The sequence below is a fragment of the Myiozetetes cayanensis genome, unplaced genomic scaffold, assembly GCF_022539395.1.
Source record: "Myiozetetes cayanensis isolate MyiCay16 unplaced genomic scaffold, myiCay2020 scf10, whole genome shotgun sequence".
Taxonomy (NCBI): domain Eukaryota; kingdom Metazoa; phylum Chordata; class Aves; order Passeriformes; family Tyrannidae; genus Myiozetetes; species Myiozetetes cayanensis.
In genome coordinates this window covers 15,745,474-15,758,917 of record NW_026086605.1, presented here as the reverse complement: position 1 = coordinate 15,758,917, position 13,444 = coordinate 15,745,474, and the positions used below count along the sequence as shown (strand labels likewise).

At 42.6% G+C, this 13,444-nt stretch overlaps 1 protein-coding gene across 7 annotated transcripts in view; it reads right to left on the bottom strand.

Moving 5' to 3' along the window:
- The window catches only part of BLNK (B cell linker), a 100,594-nt gene that overhangs the window by 39,058 nt on the left and 48,092 nt on the right, over window positions 1–13,444 (bottom strand). The window contains exon 1 of one of the 7 annotated variants that reach the window (XM_050337857.1): window positions 6,689–6,884. The exons of 4 other annotated variants lie outside the window; for them this stretch is intronic. In XM_050337857.1, coding sequence (XP_050193814.1) covers window positions 6,689–6,735 — 47 coding nt within the window. In that variant the 5' untranslated portion in view covers window positions 6,736–6,884. Of the gene's footprint in view, window positions 1–6,484; window positions 6,537–6,688; window positions 6,885–13,444 lie in introns of those variants that run through there. 2 more of the 7 variants (XM_050337865.1, XM_050337884.1) reach the window with 2 other exon arrangements.

The window sequence follows — 13,444 nt, the reverse complement described above, 5'->3', positions numbered from 1 at the left end:
CATTTCAATCCTGAACTGTATCAGTCTGACAAATTGAAAGGAAGCATTCAAATTTTCTAAATGTCAAAACCTTCAGTTAACATAGCATTGTCAACATGAAATAAAAGTGAGCTGAACTCTACAAGGTGTCATTTTTTTTTTGGTTTCTTTTTGGCAAGTAATTGAAATCTTACTTTTTCCTCTATGTTTGGTCACAATGCTGGAATAGCATGCTGAAACTCCAGATTTCAGTCATTGTTAAAAAACACAACAAACTAAAACAATGCCTCGGATATTTTAAAATGTTCCAGTTACATCATATCTGGCCTATTACAACTGGTAGTCAGGATTTTTGATCAGGTTAAGTGGTTTTCCAACACTAAATTCACCAAAAGCAGAACTTGATTCTCTTACTCTTGGTTAACTATTTCAGCTGTTGATTTACAAGACCTTTGGTTCCAAGCACTATCAGACAGCTCTCAGAGAGGCAATCAAACAGCAGAGCCATTCTCCAAGGTGAGAAAGGAAGCCACTAAAAACAGTACTTATTTTCAAATAAAGAGGTATTCATAGGAATTTCTACTGTTGTGGCAACTCTTTTTCCCCCATCATGATAAACTAATAAGGTTTTCCAGCAGGGCTTTTTTTGCAACATTTTATGATTGTCGTATTTGCCTTCCAAAGGAAAAGCATCTATCACATTGTAACGTAGTGTGCAGAATACAGGTTTTGAATGGTTCTGTAAAACACAAGACTGTTTTGTTCTGGGATCAACACACCACTGGTACCTGCAATATCATATTATGATCTAATATCTAGCAGTCTGCACAGCTGTATGGGGTATAGTTATAAACTAACAGTAAAAGATGGTTATGCCAAGTTTGCTGAAATATGGGTTGTTTTTTTTCATGGCCAAGAAAATTAATTTATTGGGTTATTTGCTTGGCTATTGATCACTTATTATTTCACTGAAAAAAAAAGAAGGCAAGTCATTAGATCAAATCTAAATTACTCACTTTTGCTGAATAACTCACAGTTACAGGCCTAAGACGGTATCATTTGTGATTGCTGTGGTTGACAAATGCTCCTACTGTGGACAGTTATTTTGGCAGAACTACAGTGTCACTTCAGGACTTAATTTTATTTGGAAGAGTGTGCATATGAAGCAGTGGTGGAACAAGCTATGCCAATGACTGCACAATTTTGGCAGCACAAGTAGAATGAAACTATAGGTACTGCATAAGCATAGCTCATCTTGTGAAGAGACTACATTTGTACACTGTCTACATACAGAGATTAAACGAGGGCTCCTCACCATAGTTTCAACACTATATCATGCCATTTTGTCCACATGGCCATATTTTTGTTTAACACACAGGTAGAACACAGTCAAACCTACTTTTCTATAAACATCATTATAGGCAGGAAGTTCTGTGTGAGAACAAATACTGTGTGGTTATTTATTTGTGTTTTATTTTTGTTTGTTTCTGGATGGTTTTTTGCTTTGATTTGTTTTGGTTTTTCTTGTAAAAAGTAGCATGTTTTAGGTTTGGGGTTTTTTGTTTGTTGGTTTGTTGTTTGTTTTTTTTTTTTTTTTTAGCTTGGAGATTGGTCCAGGCAGGATGATATAGGTGAAAAGAAGAAAAGAAGCTTTAAAGGGATTGGTATAATGAAATGCTGCAGAGAGAAAGGAGTAAAGGAGAACAAATATAGATGGGATGGAGGCTGCGCTATGCTAAAGCAAGGTCAAAAGGAGAAGCAAGAGGGTTTGACTGGAGAAGTCACACTGGGAGTGAAAGAATGGATTTTTACAGCGGTATTTGGGGAAGTTTGCATTTCCTATCTCATTCCATTCCAAAGTCCAGAGATCAGAGAGATTCATGAACTCTTTAAGCTGACAGAAAATTAGAAGAAATGGAGAATATACAGCTTTATCTTTTAATCACAATCCTGTGCTTTGTATGGAAAACTGAACCTAGCAATCCTTCTGTTTGTACTCATCAGCACAGCAAACACAGCTGGTGACCTCCTTTCCCCTGTGCCTGTGAAATTCAACTTTGAAGACTGCATCCTGTTGGACTGGGATTTGATGTGACCTTGCATTCAGCCTACATTTTGGTGGGCTTAAACATGGGCACGCCACAAAAGCTGCTGTCATCACAGAATATTACTGTGCAGTGGACAGTTGGGAGGAGAAGACAGGAGACTGCTGGAGGTGGCAATGGGTGGTGTCCCAGAAGACCTTCACCGCTGTTACGTCCTTAGGGCCTGAGGCTGGAGGCAGATTAGACTTTTGCTGGAAAGAGGAGAACACCAGATCAGGTAGAAGAGCATAAGCGAGGTGGCCATGACTTGTGAAGAGGAGACAGCGATGAGCAATTAGAAGAGGTTGGTCTGGAAAAATCTCATATGTGGAACAGTTTCTATTTGGGCTTTTAGACCAGCGTCCATGTAACTTAACATTTGAATCACTGAAAATGATCAGAGGGCTGGAACACCTTTCCTTTGGGTAGAGCATTGAGATTGTTCAGCCTGGAGAAGGCTGACCTTATTTCAGATATGCAACAGTGACCTTATTGCAGCTTTTCAGTACCTGAACGGGGTCTACAAGAAAGCTGGAGAGGAAGTGTTTATGAGGGCATGTAGTGATAGGACAAGGGGGAATAGGTTTAAAGTGAAAAAGAGTAGATTTAGATTGGATATTAGGACGAAATTCTTTATCATGGGGGTGGTGAGGCACTGGAACAGGTTGGCCAGAGAACTTGTGGATGTCCCATCCCTGGAAGTGTTCCAGGCCAGGCTGACTCGTGGAAGATGTCCCTCTCCATGGCAGAGGGATGGGAACTAGATGGTCCCTTCCAATCCAAACCATTCTATCATTTACGTAGCCTTTCCTCTGGGATCTATATAACTAATAAGAGGATGAGATGTTGAAGCTGGATGTGGGCTTTGATGCCCAGTTCTATCAGGGGGAGCAGTCTTTAGCTTACTTTGAAACTCCAGTTTCTTTCCTACTTGAGTTTATTTTTGTTCTTTTGTCCTGTTCAAGTTCATTGATGCAATAAACTATGTTAAATTTTAACTTGAAAAAACAGATTAAGTTTCTGTTTGCTACAACTAGAAGGAATTAGTAAACTATGTTCAGATATTCTCCATTTTTCTCCAAAAGTAAATGCTAACTATGATAAAGCATCCTATGCTTAGAAGGTATCAGTTTACAGCTAAATATCATTTCACTCCCAAATGAATTGATTTTCTACTACCCACTTTCAAGAAGAAACAGTGCCAGAAAATCCTGTGGTAAAGAGGAGACCCAGCAGTTACAGCCAAGCTGTCTCTATCAGTAGAAAATTAGTGAAGATCATAAACAGCTCCATATTTGACAGACAATTAACAGACATTCAAGCCTTAAGGAAACTCCCCTTGATTTTCATAGAATTAAATTTCACACACTTGTTCAACCTCAGAAAAAAAGTCAATTGCTATTTTTTTCCACTTGCTTTTAATTGGGAGTTATGGTTGGAGATAGTGATTTTAAGACTTTTTTTCTTGAGGGAAGGTGGGGGAAGAACTGCTGCAAATTAACGAACATGAAACTCTGCTTTTTCAAAAGTCTGTTTGCAATCTGGAAGTTGCTAGCTGCATGACCTTAGGCAAGTGAAAGCATGTGGCACACTCCTGGTTCATGCCCTGGTTTCCCCATCACTGCAATGGTGATGGAAATGATGCCTTTGAAAAGGGTTCTGTGATACACAGCTGAGGACAGCTATGAGCAGAGGGTCATTATTAAGGTTTGTGGTCATAATAAAAAAAAATGCAGCCAGTCTGAAGAGATGCTATGACATAGTCATATAGAGTAGCTAGAAGTTATTCAAATACCAGGAATCATAGGCTCATAGTCTAAGGAAGTTGAACCACAAAAGAGTCTGCAGGTTTAGCACTGTACCTTTTGAATGGCTAACTTTGTGTTACCCATGTTGCCTACTCTCCCTGATTGTGAGTGCATCTATTTATGTATGTATTTACAGCACAATTTTTTTCCCTGAAGTTTAGGCTGAAATCAAGGCACATTAGAGCCTGCCATGGCAGCATGGGTGTCGCTCATGTATTCATCCACACTTTACAAAACAATTCAAAGTACCAAATTATTTGTATGCACCACTCACATAAATAACCAAGACTTGGAATTCATTTTTCCTGACTATATGGAAGCAGTCAGAACACACAACGAACTCGGAGGGAATATTTGTATAATACTGTGCATGCCTTATATGAAACACTACATAAAAATTAATACTGGAATTCCATGGAGTTCCAGCATTCCTATCTGACTGATAGTGAAGTTAATTGAGTGACTTAACTGCAAACAATTTACATACCACAACATGTTAGGTGAGAGGCATATAAGAACACTTATGTCTCTTATTCTTGCAATAAACTTAACAAATGGAATAAGTTAAGAATTCAGATCTGACATAAGATTTGCTGATGCAACAAAAAGCTAGGTCTGGTAAGCTCAAATATACCATGGAGAATAGCTGAGCTTAGCAAAGCCACATAATATCTAGTTTTTCAGGTCTATACTTAAAAAAAAAAATAAAAAATATCTACTCTCAGACACTGACTCAATAGCAGTGCTTCTTCAGTTTTTGCTTCTACAAAGTAGAAATTTTAAGAAAGCTGTCTTTAAAAAAATGTGACCTGTAATTACTACAATTGAAACTATGTTTGGCAAGAATATTTCTTGGCATTGTAACCTAGCATATGGAGAAAGGTATGTTTTTAACGTCACTATTTAGTTCATGTAACATTCAGTACAAACTCTGAACCATCTCTGTGTGTTCAATACTGACAGAGCTATATTAGGAAGTCAACTACGCTGTTAACAAGTCACTCAGCACAAGGGGGTATTCAGCTGTTTCAAAGGAGGAGGAAAAGGCTGCTGCCATGTTGAGCTCATCTCTTCCTATATTTGCACATCTCCAAATTTATTAATACCTACTCATGGAAAGTCCTGCCTTAAGGTTTTAAAATGCTGGTGCTGCAGTAAGATCACGTAGCCAAATATCCAGGTCTCTGTTTAAGGATGTATTTCAACAGGCTCAAATCAAAGGATGCATGCACTTGCATAGCACGTGCTGAGAACGCTCATGTTTGAGAAACATGTGCTCCTACATTCCTTGCACAACTAGGGTGAATTGGCCATGAGGAGAGAAAAAATAGCTTTTAATACTTCCAGTTAATACAGGAAAACAGAGCTACTTCCTCCTCTTCCTTATTTTACAACAATATTAAAACCTCAGACAAGATGAAGATTGTCAGCTATGTGAAGTGTCAGCTACGTGAAGATGCAGCAGAGGTGTGATGCATCAGTTCACAAACAAGTTGTGGGCCATTATAAACCTCATATATAGACAGATCATCTCTGAGTACTTGAAAGTAATCCTGCTTTAATGGTTTGCAAAAGTGCAGAAGATTCATCCCAGCTACAATTTTATGATAGCAGAGAGAGTGTGCTTCACTTCTTTATGTACCAGTAGCTGTCTTGATAGAATCACGCTTTCCATCTTGTTCTTCAGCGTATCATCTTAATGTAGCTGGTTTAGACCAACACCGAGCTCTGACACCATTTAGATCAGTTTAGAGCACTTAAGGTGATAAGTTGCAGACAATGAGAAAATTCACTGTCTTCTTCCCCTGTCCTCTAAGCCTTACACAGAGTTCTTGCCCGCGCTGGGCTGCAGGATGCAGTCTGTTAGGGTTTTATTATGTGTGCCTGACTGAGGAACATGAGTGTCATTGCAGCTCTGTAAGTACACCTCCTCCCCCGCCAAGAGTATGGAAAGAGTAGATATGAAGAAACGGCACTGCAACAAAATTAGCTTTACAAGGGATTATTCCGATTTGCCTGAAGACTTCTGGGGAGAGGGAGAGACAGACTTGAGAACGGTTTATAAATTAGTATTGAGGGCTTAAATACGAGTTGCTTTAGGAAAAGATATTTTTCACTATTTTATTTTTATTTTTCAGGGGAAGAAAAAGTTTCTATGTTACTTTAATCCGAAACAGAACTTCTTTTAGCTATTCAGAAAAACAAAACCACCAGTCACAATGAAAGAGCCTTGAGGTGCCAACTGTACCAGCACACCAATCGAGTCACACTAAAAATACTTCAGTAATGGCCAGCTTCTGCTTTTCTCCACTCAAACCTTGTATTTAACTTTGTTCTTCACTTAGGAACATTTCCCGTTTTCCAGTTCCCCCTATTCCACCAGTTCTTTCGAAGATTAGGAAACATTACGGAACTTAACTGCAAACGCCATCTTTATAGGGCATTAAACCATTAAGTAATTAATTAAGTTTTCCTAATTTGCATAAGGCTCATCTTAGTGAGTCACATACTATTTTCTTACAACTTGGAAAACAGACACTTCGAAAACATTCCTCATCGCGCTGCAGGTGAAGCCGACGCACATTTTGCTTTGAAATCACTAAGTGTGTTTACCTCCCACATTTCCCGGCAGCGCCCCGGCCACCGATGATAACTCCGTTTCACTACAAAGCTTCTGCCAACTTCCTCGTGTCCCAGCGTCTCCCGGTCCCCTCCCCGAACGCAACCGCGGGGAGCGGCTCATCCCCCCGCTCCGTTCCCGCAGGAGCCCTCGCGCGGTGCCGCTCCAGGAGGAGACCGAGAGCGGTCCGGCCCTACCTGAACTTCTCCCCGGCCGGCACTGTCAGCCTGTTGAGCTTGTCCATGATCCTGCTCGCTGCCCTCGCCGGGACGCGCTGCCCCCGGCGCGGCACCTGCCAGTGCCGGGCAGGGCAGGGCAGGGCACGGCTCCTCCCGGGGCCGGCTCGGAGCGCAGCGGAGCCTCCGCCGGGTCAGACCGCGGCCGTGCCGCGCTGCTGGAGCCTCTCCGCGTCCGGCCCGCGGGCACCGGCGGAGGAGGGACCGGGTGCTGTGCTCGGCCCGGCCCCGCCGCCCGCCCCCGCCCCGCCCGGGGCGCGCACAGGTGGCTGCGGAGCCGGGAGCCGAGGTGGAGCCTTTGGAAATGGGCGCACGGAGTCTCGTTAATCCGCCCCTCCCTCTGGAGCTGCCGGAGCGGCTCCGGGACGCGCCGGCTCGGCCCCCGGCAGGTGAGGCGGCGCGGGCGGCCCGGCGGCAGCGGGTACATGCCGAGGAGTCCAGCGGGTCGATGCCGATGAGACGGATCCCGCTCCGGTCACCTGCCCAGCCCCAGGTGACTTCGCTGGCTGCGGGGAGCGATGCGGGCGCCTGGCCTCGCTGACCTCCCCGCTCCTCCACACTTCTGGTGAAGGTGTGCCAGGTGGGAACATGCTGCTGTGGAAACTTTGCCTTTCCCATAGATTCTCCAGCAAAAGCTAGAGAAAACCGTCCGCTGATCCGCAGTCTTTTGAATGTAACTAAAGAAAAAAAAAATTCTCACCCTATTTCTTAAACTAAGACAGTAGGAAATCCTGATCCTTCCAGGGACACAGGCCAACGCTATTCTCACCTAAGATGTAGGCAGCTGACTGTATTTTATGGCTCTGATATCTCTGAGCCTGGGACTTGTTGCTTCGTTTTGGCCTCAGCCATTTTTTCCTCTTTAAAGATGACCTTTGGAGGCAGCTGGTTGCTTCTGAGGGGCGATGTAAGTGGTTATTCACATTCTACCTTTATCCCAGAGAGCTGATTAATTTGAATTTTGTGCCTTTGGAGGATGACTCTTGTTGCTCCCCTTCTGTATCTTTGACCTGTCTGCAGTTTATGAAATAAGGCTGCTCTAGGTAGGAAACCTACTAGTTCCTTTTTAAAAAAGGTACATACACCTGCATCATGCTAATATGTTTTGATAAGTACAATATGTTTTTGAGGACACACAGAGTTATTTCTTGGGGAGATTCTCATTGCCACTTGGGCTACGTTTTCCTGTGGAATTCTCCGCCCCAGGTTGTACTTACTGCATTTTTTTTTCTTGTGAAACCACAGCAGTAAAATAGACTTTCCTGGTTAGTGCAGATGACTCTGGGGAAATAGCCTGCCATGAGATTTCTGTCTTGATAACAGTATCACTCTGATCTTGGCATGCCTGATGTTTTTGGTTTCAACAGGGAAATCACTTGATATTTGAATGGTGTTTTTCTAGGGTGGGCCCACAGTATACGAATTGCCCTTTTTGGGGTATCTTATAAAGTTTATGGGCTCTAAGGAATATATAATAATGTTGAATGTCATTCAATACACAAAATTTTGAAATTCCACCTTGCATTATATGTAGTTGTGAACTGGACAACTTTGTAATTTTACTTCCTAAAAGTTATTTTGAAAATTTGATTAATTTTGAGTTAGTTAAAATTAATGCTGTAACACTGTGAAGAAGTGAATATTAGTAAATGTCTCTGTCACTTTCCCTTTTGCTTATATAATATTCTCACTTATCTAAACCCATACCAGAATAAAAGATTTGCTCAGTAGGCTCATGCAGTGATTTCTCTTACACAACTGCCTCCTGCCTGGCTGTCACAGAAATCCCAGGCTGTCTCCCTTTGACATCTTTGGTGGCAGCCTGTCATTTGCACTGCCGAGCTGGTTTCGCCTTGTTTCTTCCTGACTCAGCAGAAATTACAGGTCTAGTTTTAATGCTCAGCAGTGCCCAGTGCAGAGGCTTTCATGCCTGTCCTTGCAGCTCTGTCACCCCACTGCTCCTGGGAAGGGCCACTGCTGATGCCTTGTGCTCAGGGCAGTCCCTGAGTCCCGTGAGCTCAGGGCTTGGTGAAGTGTGACTCACACAGGATCTCTCAACCCTGTGACCTACTGGCCCCTGTGTTTGTGTAGCTGTGCAGTGACATGGACTGGGGAAGGAGTCCACTACAAACGATCTAGCAAAAAGTCACAGAAAAAGGGTTTTTAACTGCACCAGTTCCTCGATTTGGTTTGGTGCACAGATGTTTGTGAGGGTGCAGACAGGGCTGGAAGAATAGGGTAAGTGACTGCTTACACTGGTACTGCTGCCAAGAAGTTACTCCTAATGAAGTCTTCATTGCACAAGACTTGTTCATGAGATTTCATGGCACCTTCTGTGGGGCCTGTCCACTGGTCATACCTCAGCCTATTTGCTTCTTCCATTCTTCCACCTACATGCACAGCCCTAGATGCAGCTGTGCTTCACTTTAGTACCTACAAGGAGTTTGTAGCAAAAAAACCCCAAACCCTTTCCTACTGTTCCACCAGGGTTTGTTTTTATGTGTCTGGAAAGCGGTACAAGGGAAGGTGGTAAATTTTTGTCCTCAGAGCACTGGCACTCTGAATGCTTACGCAGGGCATATCTTACTTCCTTTACTTCCTCATTCCTACGAAGACACACTGGCACTGGGAATTTTTCTTGGGAAAAAGAATCTTGGTCTAGAATGAAAAGAAGTTGCTGCTACCAGGTGATATGGTCTAGCATGCAGAACATGGGCAAAGAATAAATAATAGAAACATGGAGAGTGGAAAAGACCTCTAAGATTGTGTCAAACCATTAACCTAGAACCACTTTGTTCCACTAAACCAAATTCCCAAGTGCCACATCCACCAGCCTTTTGAACCCTCCCAGGGATGGTGATTCCATCATTTCCCTGAGAAGCCTATTCCAATGTCTGACCACCCTTACAGTGAAGAAATTATTATTATTATACTGTTCCTGGGAAACCAAAGGAGAGTCAAGCACAGATGAAGTCCTGAAATTAGGAGAAGGAAGACACCCTACACCAAATGTCACACAAAGCCTTTCTTGTTACGGTGAAATTCCTCCTCTCCCTCATATAAAATGTGTACATGCATCAAAAATGTGGATCTAAACAGCACAGCCTCACCAGAAAATGCCTACAGCCTGCTTAGCTCTTTCTGGTCTGCCTGCAAGTCAGCCTGCATGGCCACCTGTCCTGGTACTGGGAAGGCTTGGTTGGGTGCAACAAGATAGGAAAACTTCTAGAGAAAAACCTTCAATAACAACAAGGCCAAGCCTCTCCAAACAGCCCTAGACCTCTTCTTTTTGCCCTGCAGGTGTTTTCAGAGTCTGAACTCATCCTGTCTGTGGTCAAGTGGGCTTCTGTACAGCCCATGTGGACAGGAACACACCGCAGTGTGCAGCTGGTGAAGGTGGCCCTGCAGACCTGCACCATGGATGGGGTGGGTGAGCAGCAGGAGTGTCTCCACCCCTCCAACATTACTCATCACCTAAAAAGGGTGTCTCTGGGGGCCCAAGTTGGCAGGGTGGCCACGGCCTGACTAACCCCCACTGCAGGAAACACCCTGCCTTCCTCTTCAGGAGACCTGGGAATGCCTGGAGGCGGTGGCAGATTTGAGCCTTGCAAAAAACATAATGTCATGCTATTTTTGTAGTTGTAACCCCAGCAACATCCCTCTGACATAATATGCTCATTGGATAAAGACAAAGAGGAACTGGGATTTGTTTTACCATGTGGGTGGCATCTTGACCATGGTGATGGTTAGCACAGAACTCTCCTCCCCAGCCACAAGGGCTGTTTTAGGTAGATGGGCGTTTGTTTTGGGAGATGCCTGTGTCACCACTGTGCTCCCTGGCACATCTGGGGCTAACAGGGATTGTGCTGCTGCCTGCTGAGATATAGCCTGGAAGCCTGTGCCAACCTCACTTCCCAACTGAGGGACAAGGTCATAGTGGTGTCTCAGAAGAATCTTGAAGTCTTGGATGAGGTGTTTTGCAGAGCTGCTGCCACAGTACTAGTCCTCTGGAGCAACATCATCGAAGCCTTCCACTTAAATGGTGTTTTCTTATCTGATGTTTTAACAACTCACATCCACACAGACTGCCACTTTTGTGATTATGTAGAGAACCACTAACTTTATTTTCCTTTATATGGCTACAAAAGATAGAGGATGAATTCCTGGCACTATTACCTAACACAGGTAGTGCAGGATTTGCCAGTAAATTCACTTGGCAGGATGGCTTATAGAACATGCATGCATTTTTATTCTAAAGTTTTGATGCTCAAAATACCATTGTAATTTTTGAAAAGGCCTTCTAAATGTCACTGACTGTTGCAACGTGATTTCATCATCACTGCAAGTGTTGTGGCTTAGTCTGGGTTTGTCTCTCTGATCCCCTCCCAGTATGACTGTGTAACTCCCCATTTATGCTTATAAAGAAAAAGATTTTTAAAAGCAACTTCTTGATCTTGCATGTTCAGAAACAAAACCTATTTCTTAACTCCTCTGTTATTTTCTGCTGTTTATTTTCCACCAGCTTGTTCCTTCCACATGCTGCCCCATTCTGGCGGAGTGTTCTGGGTTCTATTTAAGAGCTGTTGAGGCCACTGAGGCATGGTCAAAACCAGACTCAGTGAAACAAACTCTGTCACAGACTGTGAGTATCCCACCTTCCTTTGGTCAAAATTTGCTGGGAATTGCCAGGTATTTCCTGTTTACTCAGGGCTCCAGTTCTCTGTATCCTATTGTTAGGATGATTTTTGGTTTGACTTTGAATTTCTGGGTAGGTAGAAAACTCCTGTAGCACAGAAACAAGGGATCAGATGCCTTGTCTCAAGCATTTTAGTTCTTGATAAGTGATGTCCCTAGACCAGAACAAGCATCTTTATACAGAGCCAATTGTAGAGAAACTAGTAGGCAAAATCCAGAGTTTGACTGCTGTCACTGACAAGACTGGTGTTTTTGCTTGCCCAGAGGTTTCTCTCTGTCTTCAAGTCCTCCTAGGCCTTTTCTTATTTCCACTGAAATTAGTGCTCTCTAGTTTAACGCCTTCTAGTACATGCTTTGTATGATGATTTTTGGTTTGTCAGGTGTTCTTGCTGAAGCTACTAATGTTAAATATAACAGCTATGCATATGGTCCTTTTAGATTCGTAAGTTTTAATACTAACACCTTTTTATGGAGACCGTTCATGCCATTGTCTCAATGTGGATTACAGATTGACTGTGTTTAGTCTAGGGAACCTACGGCCCGTTTGAGTTCCTGATCTGGGTTGGAGGCCAAAGCTGCATCCTGACTGCATGGTAGGGTGAGGCTTAGTGATGCAACAGCATCTACCCATGGCCTCCTCTGCATGGCAGGAAACCCTAGGAATGTGCCCCAGGTGGGAGCTGTGGCACACAGGAGAGATGGGCAGTCAAGGTGCAGGAAAGAGTGTGAAAAGTGCAAGCCAGGGTATAGGTACAGGCTTGGCTCTCAGTTGCCATTTCTGAACTTCTGGGATTTCACACAGTTGTAATAAAACACAGAGAATCATAAACTGTGTCATATAGTATAAACATTTAGCAATAAGAAGGAAAATAAAAAGAACTGCAAATAGCTTAGTTTAAAACATCAATTTACAGTAAATGTCTTTAATGTTTATTTTTATTTTTAATGCTCTGAAGAGACAGTGCTGCATCAAAGGATCTCAATGAACTATGCATGACTATTTCAAGAGGAAGCTCTTTTTTACAGATTACATTAATGCTCATAGGTACAGTCTAGTGCCTTCAGTGCATAGAAAACAGATGAGAAATCTGATTTGTAGTAAGCAATCGGTTGATAACCAGGTTTCAATTTTATTCATCACATGACCATATAAGATGTACTTTTTCTCTCGGTCATGTCAGAATAGAAAAAACAATTCTTAACCATTTTCTATTAACAAAGTTTTGTCTCCAACATTAATAGAAGTGATTTGGCTAAATTTTTTTCTTAGAAGTATTCAGGAGTCAAGGATACAACTGTTCTTTATAGGAAAGAGTTTGTCAAGAGAATTTCATGTACTACCTGTCTTGCCAAGTAGTAGTGTGCTTTTGGGGAATGTGGGGAATCACAAGATGTTGCACATTTTGCTCTTTAAAAGACAGCTTGTGAGCTTTTGTGTGGCTTTTTCTTCAGGAAATCCTGACAACAGAGCAGCAGTGTAAGCTCTCCTGGCAATATGTAAAATGATTGAAAATTTGCTTCAGAATATCTGTCTGATTTTCTGTCTTGAGGGGATAGTATTTCACCTAGCTCAGAGGTGCTTCACCCTGTCTATATCTACATGCTGTCTTTAATCTCTCTCTGGCTGATAATTGCTTCAAAGAGAGTATTTATTCATATGTAGAGGTCTCTATTTAAAATATGCATCTATTGCTTGAGCTCTGATTTTGTACTACTGCTGGAATAGCACTACAGGGAAAGCTCCAACCATGGAAGCAGTGTAATGTGAATGTAAATGTAACTGTTCAGTAACAGGAATTTGGCTTGATCAGTCTGCCTTCACATGAAAGTCAGGAAATGATTGCCACAGTTCTGTTTTTCAAGGCTGTAGAGGTTTAGTGAAAATAGCCCAAATTGGTACATCTGAATCAGAAAACAGCCCAAATTCAAACCTCCTGAATCTGAATTGGAATCTGTAGTCATGTAGCAGGCTCATTTTTTTCCTAACAGAATCTGAAGGTATTCTATTTGAAGGTATTTTGC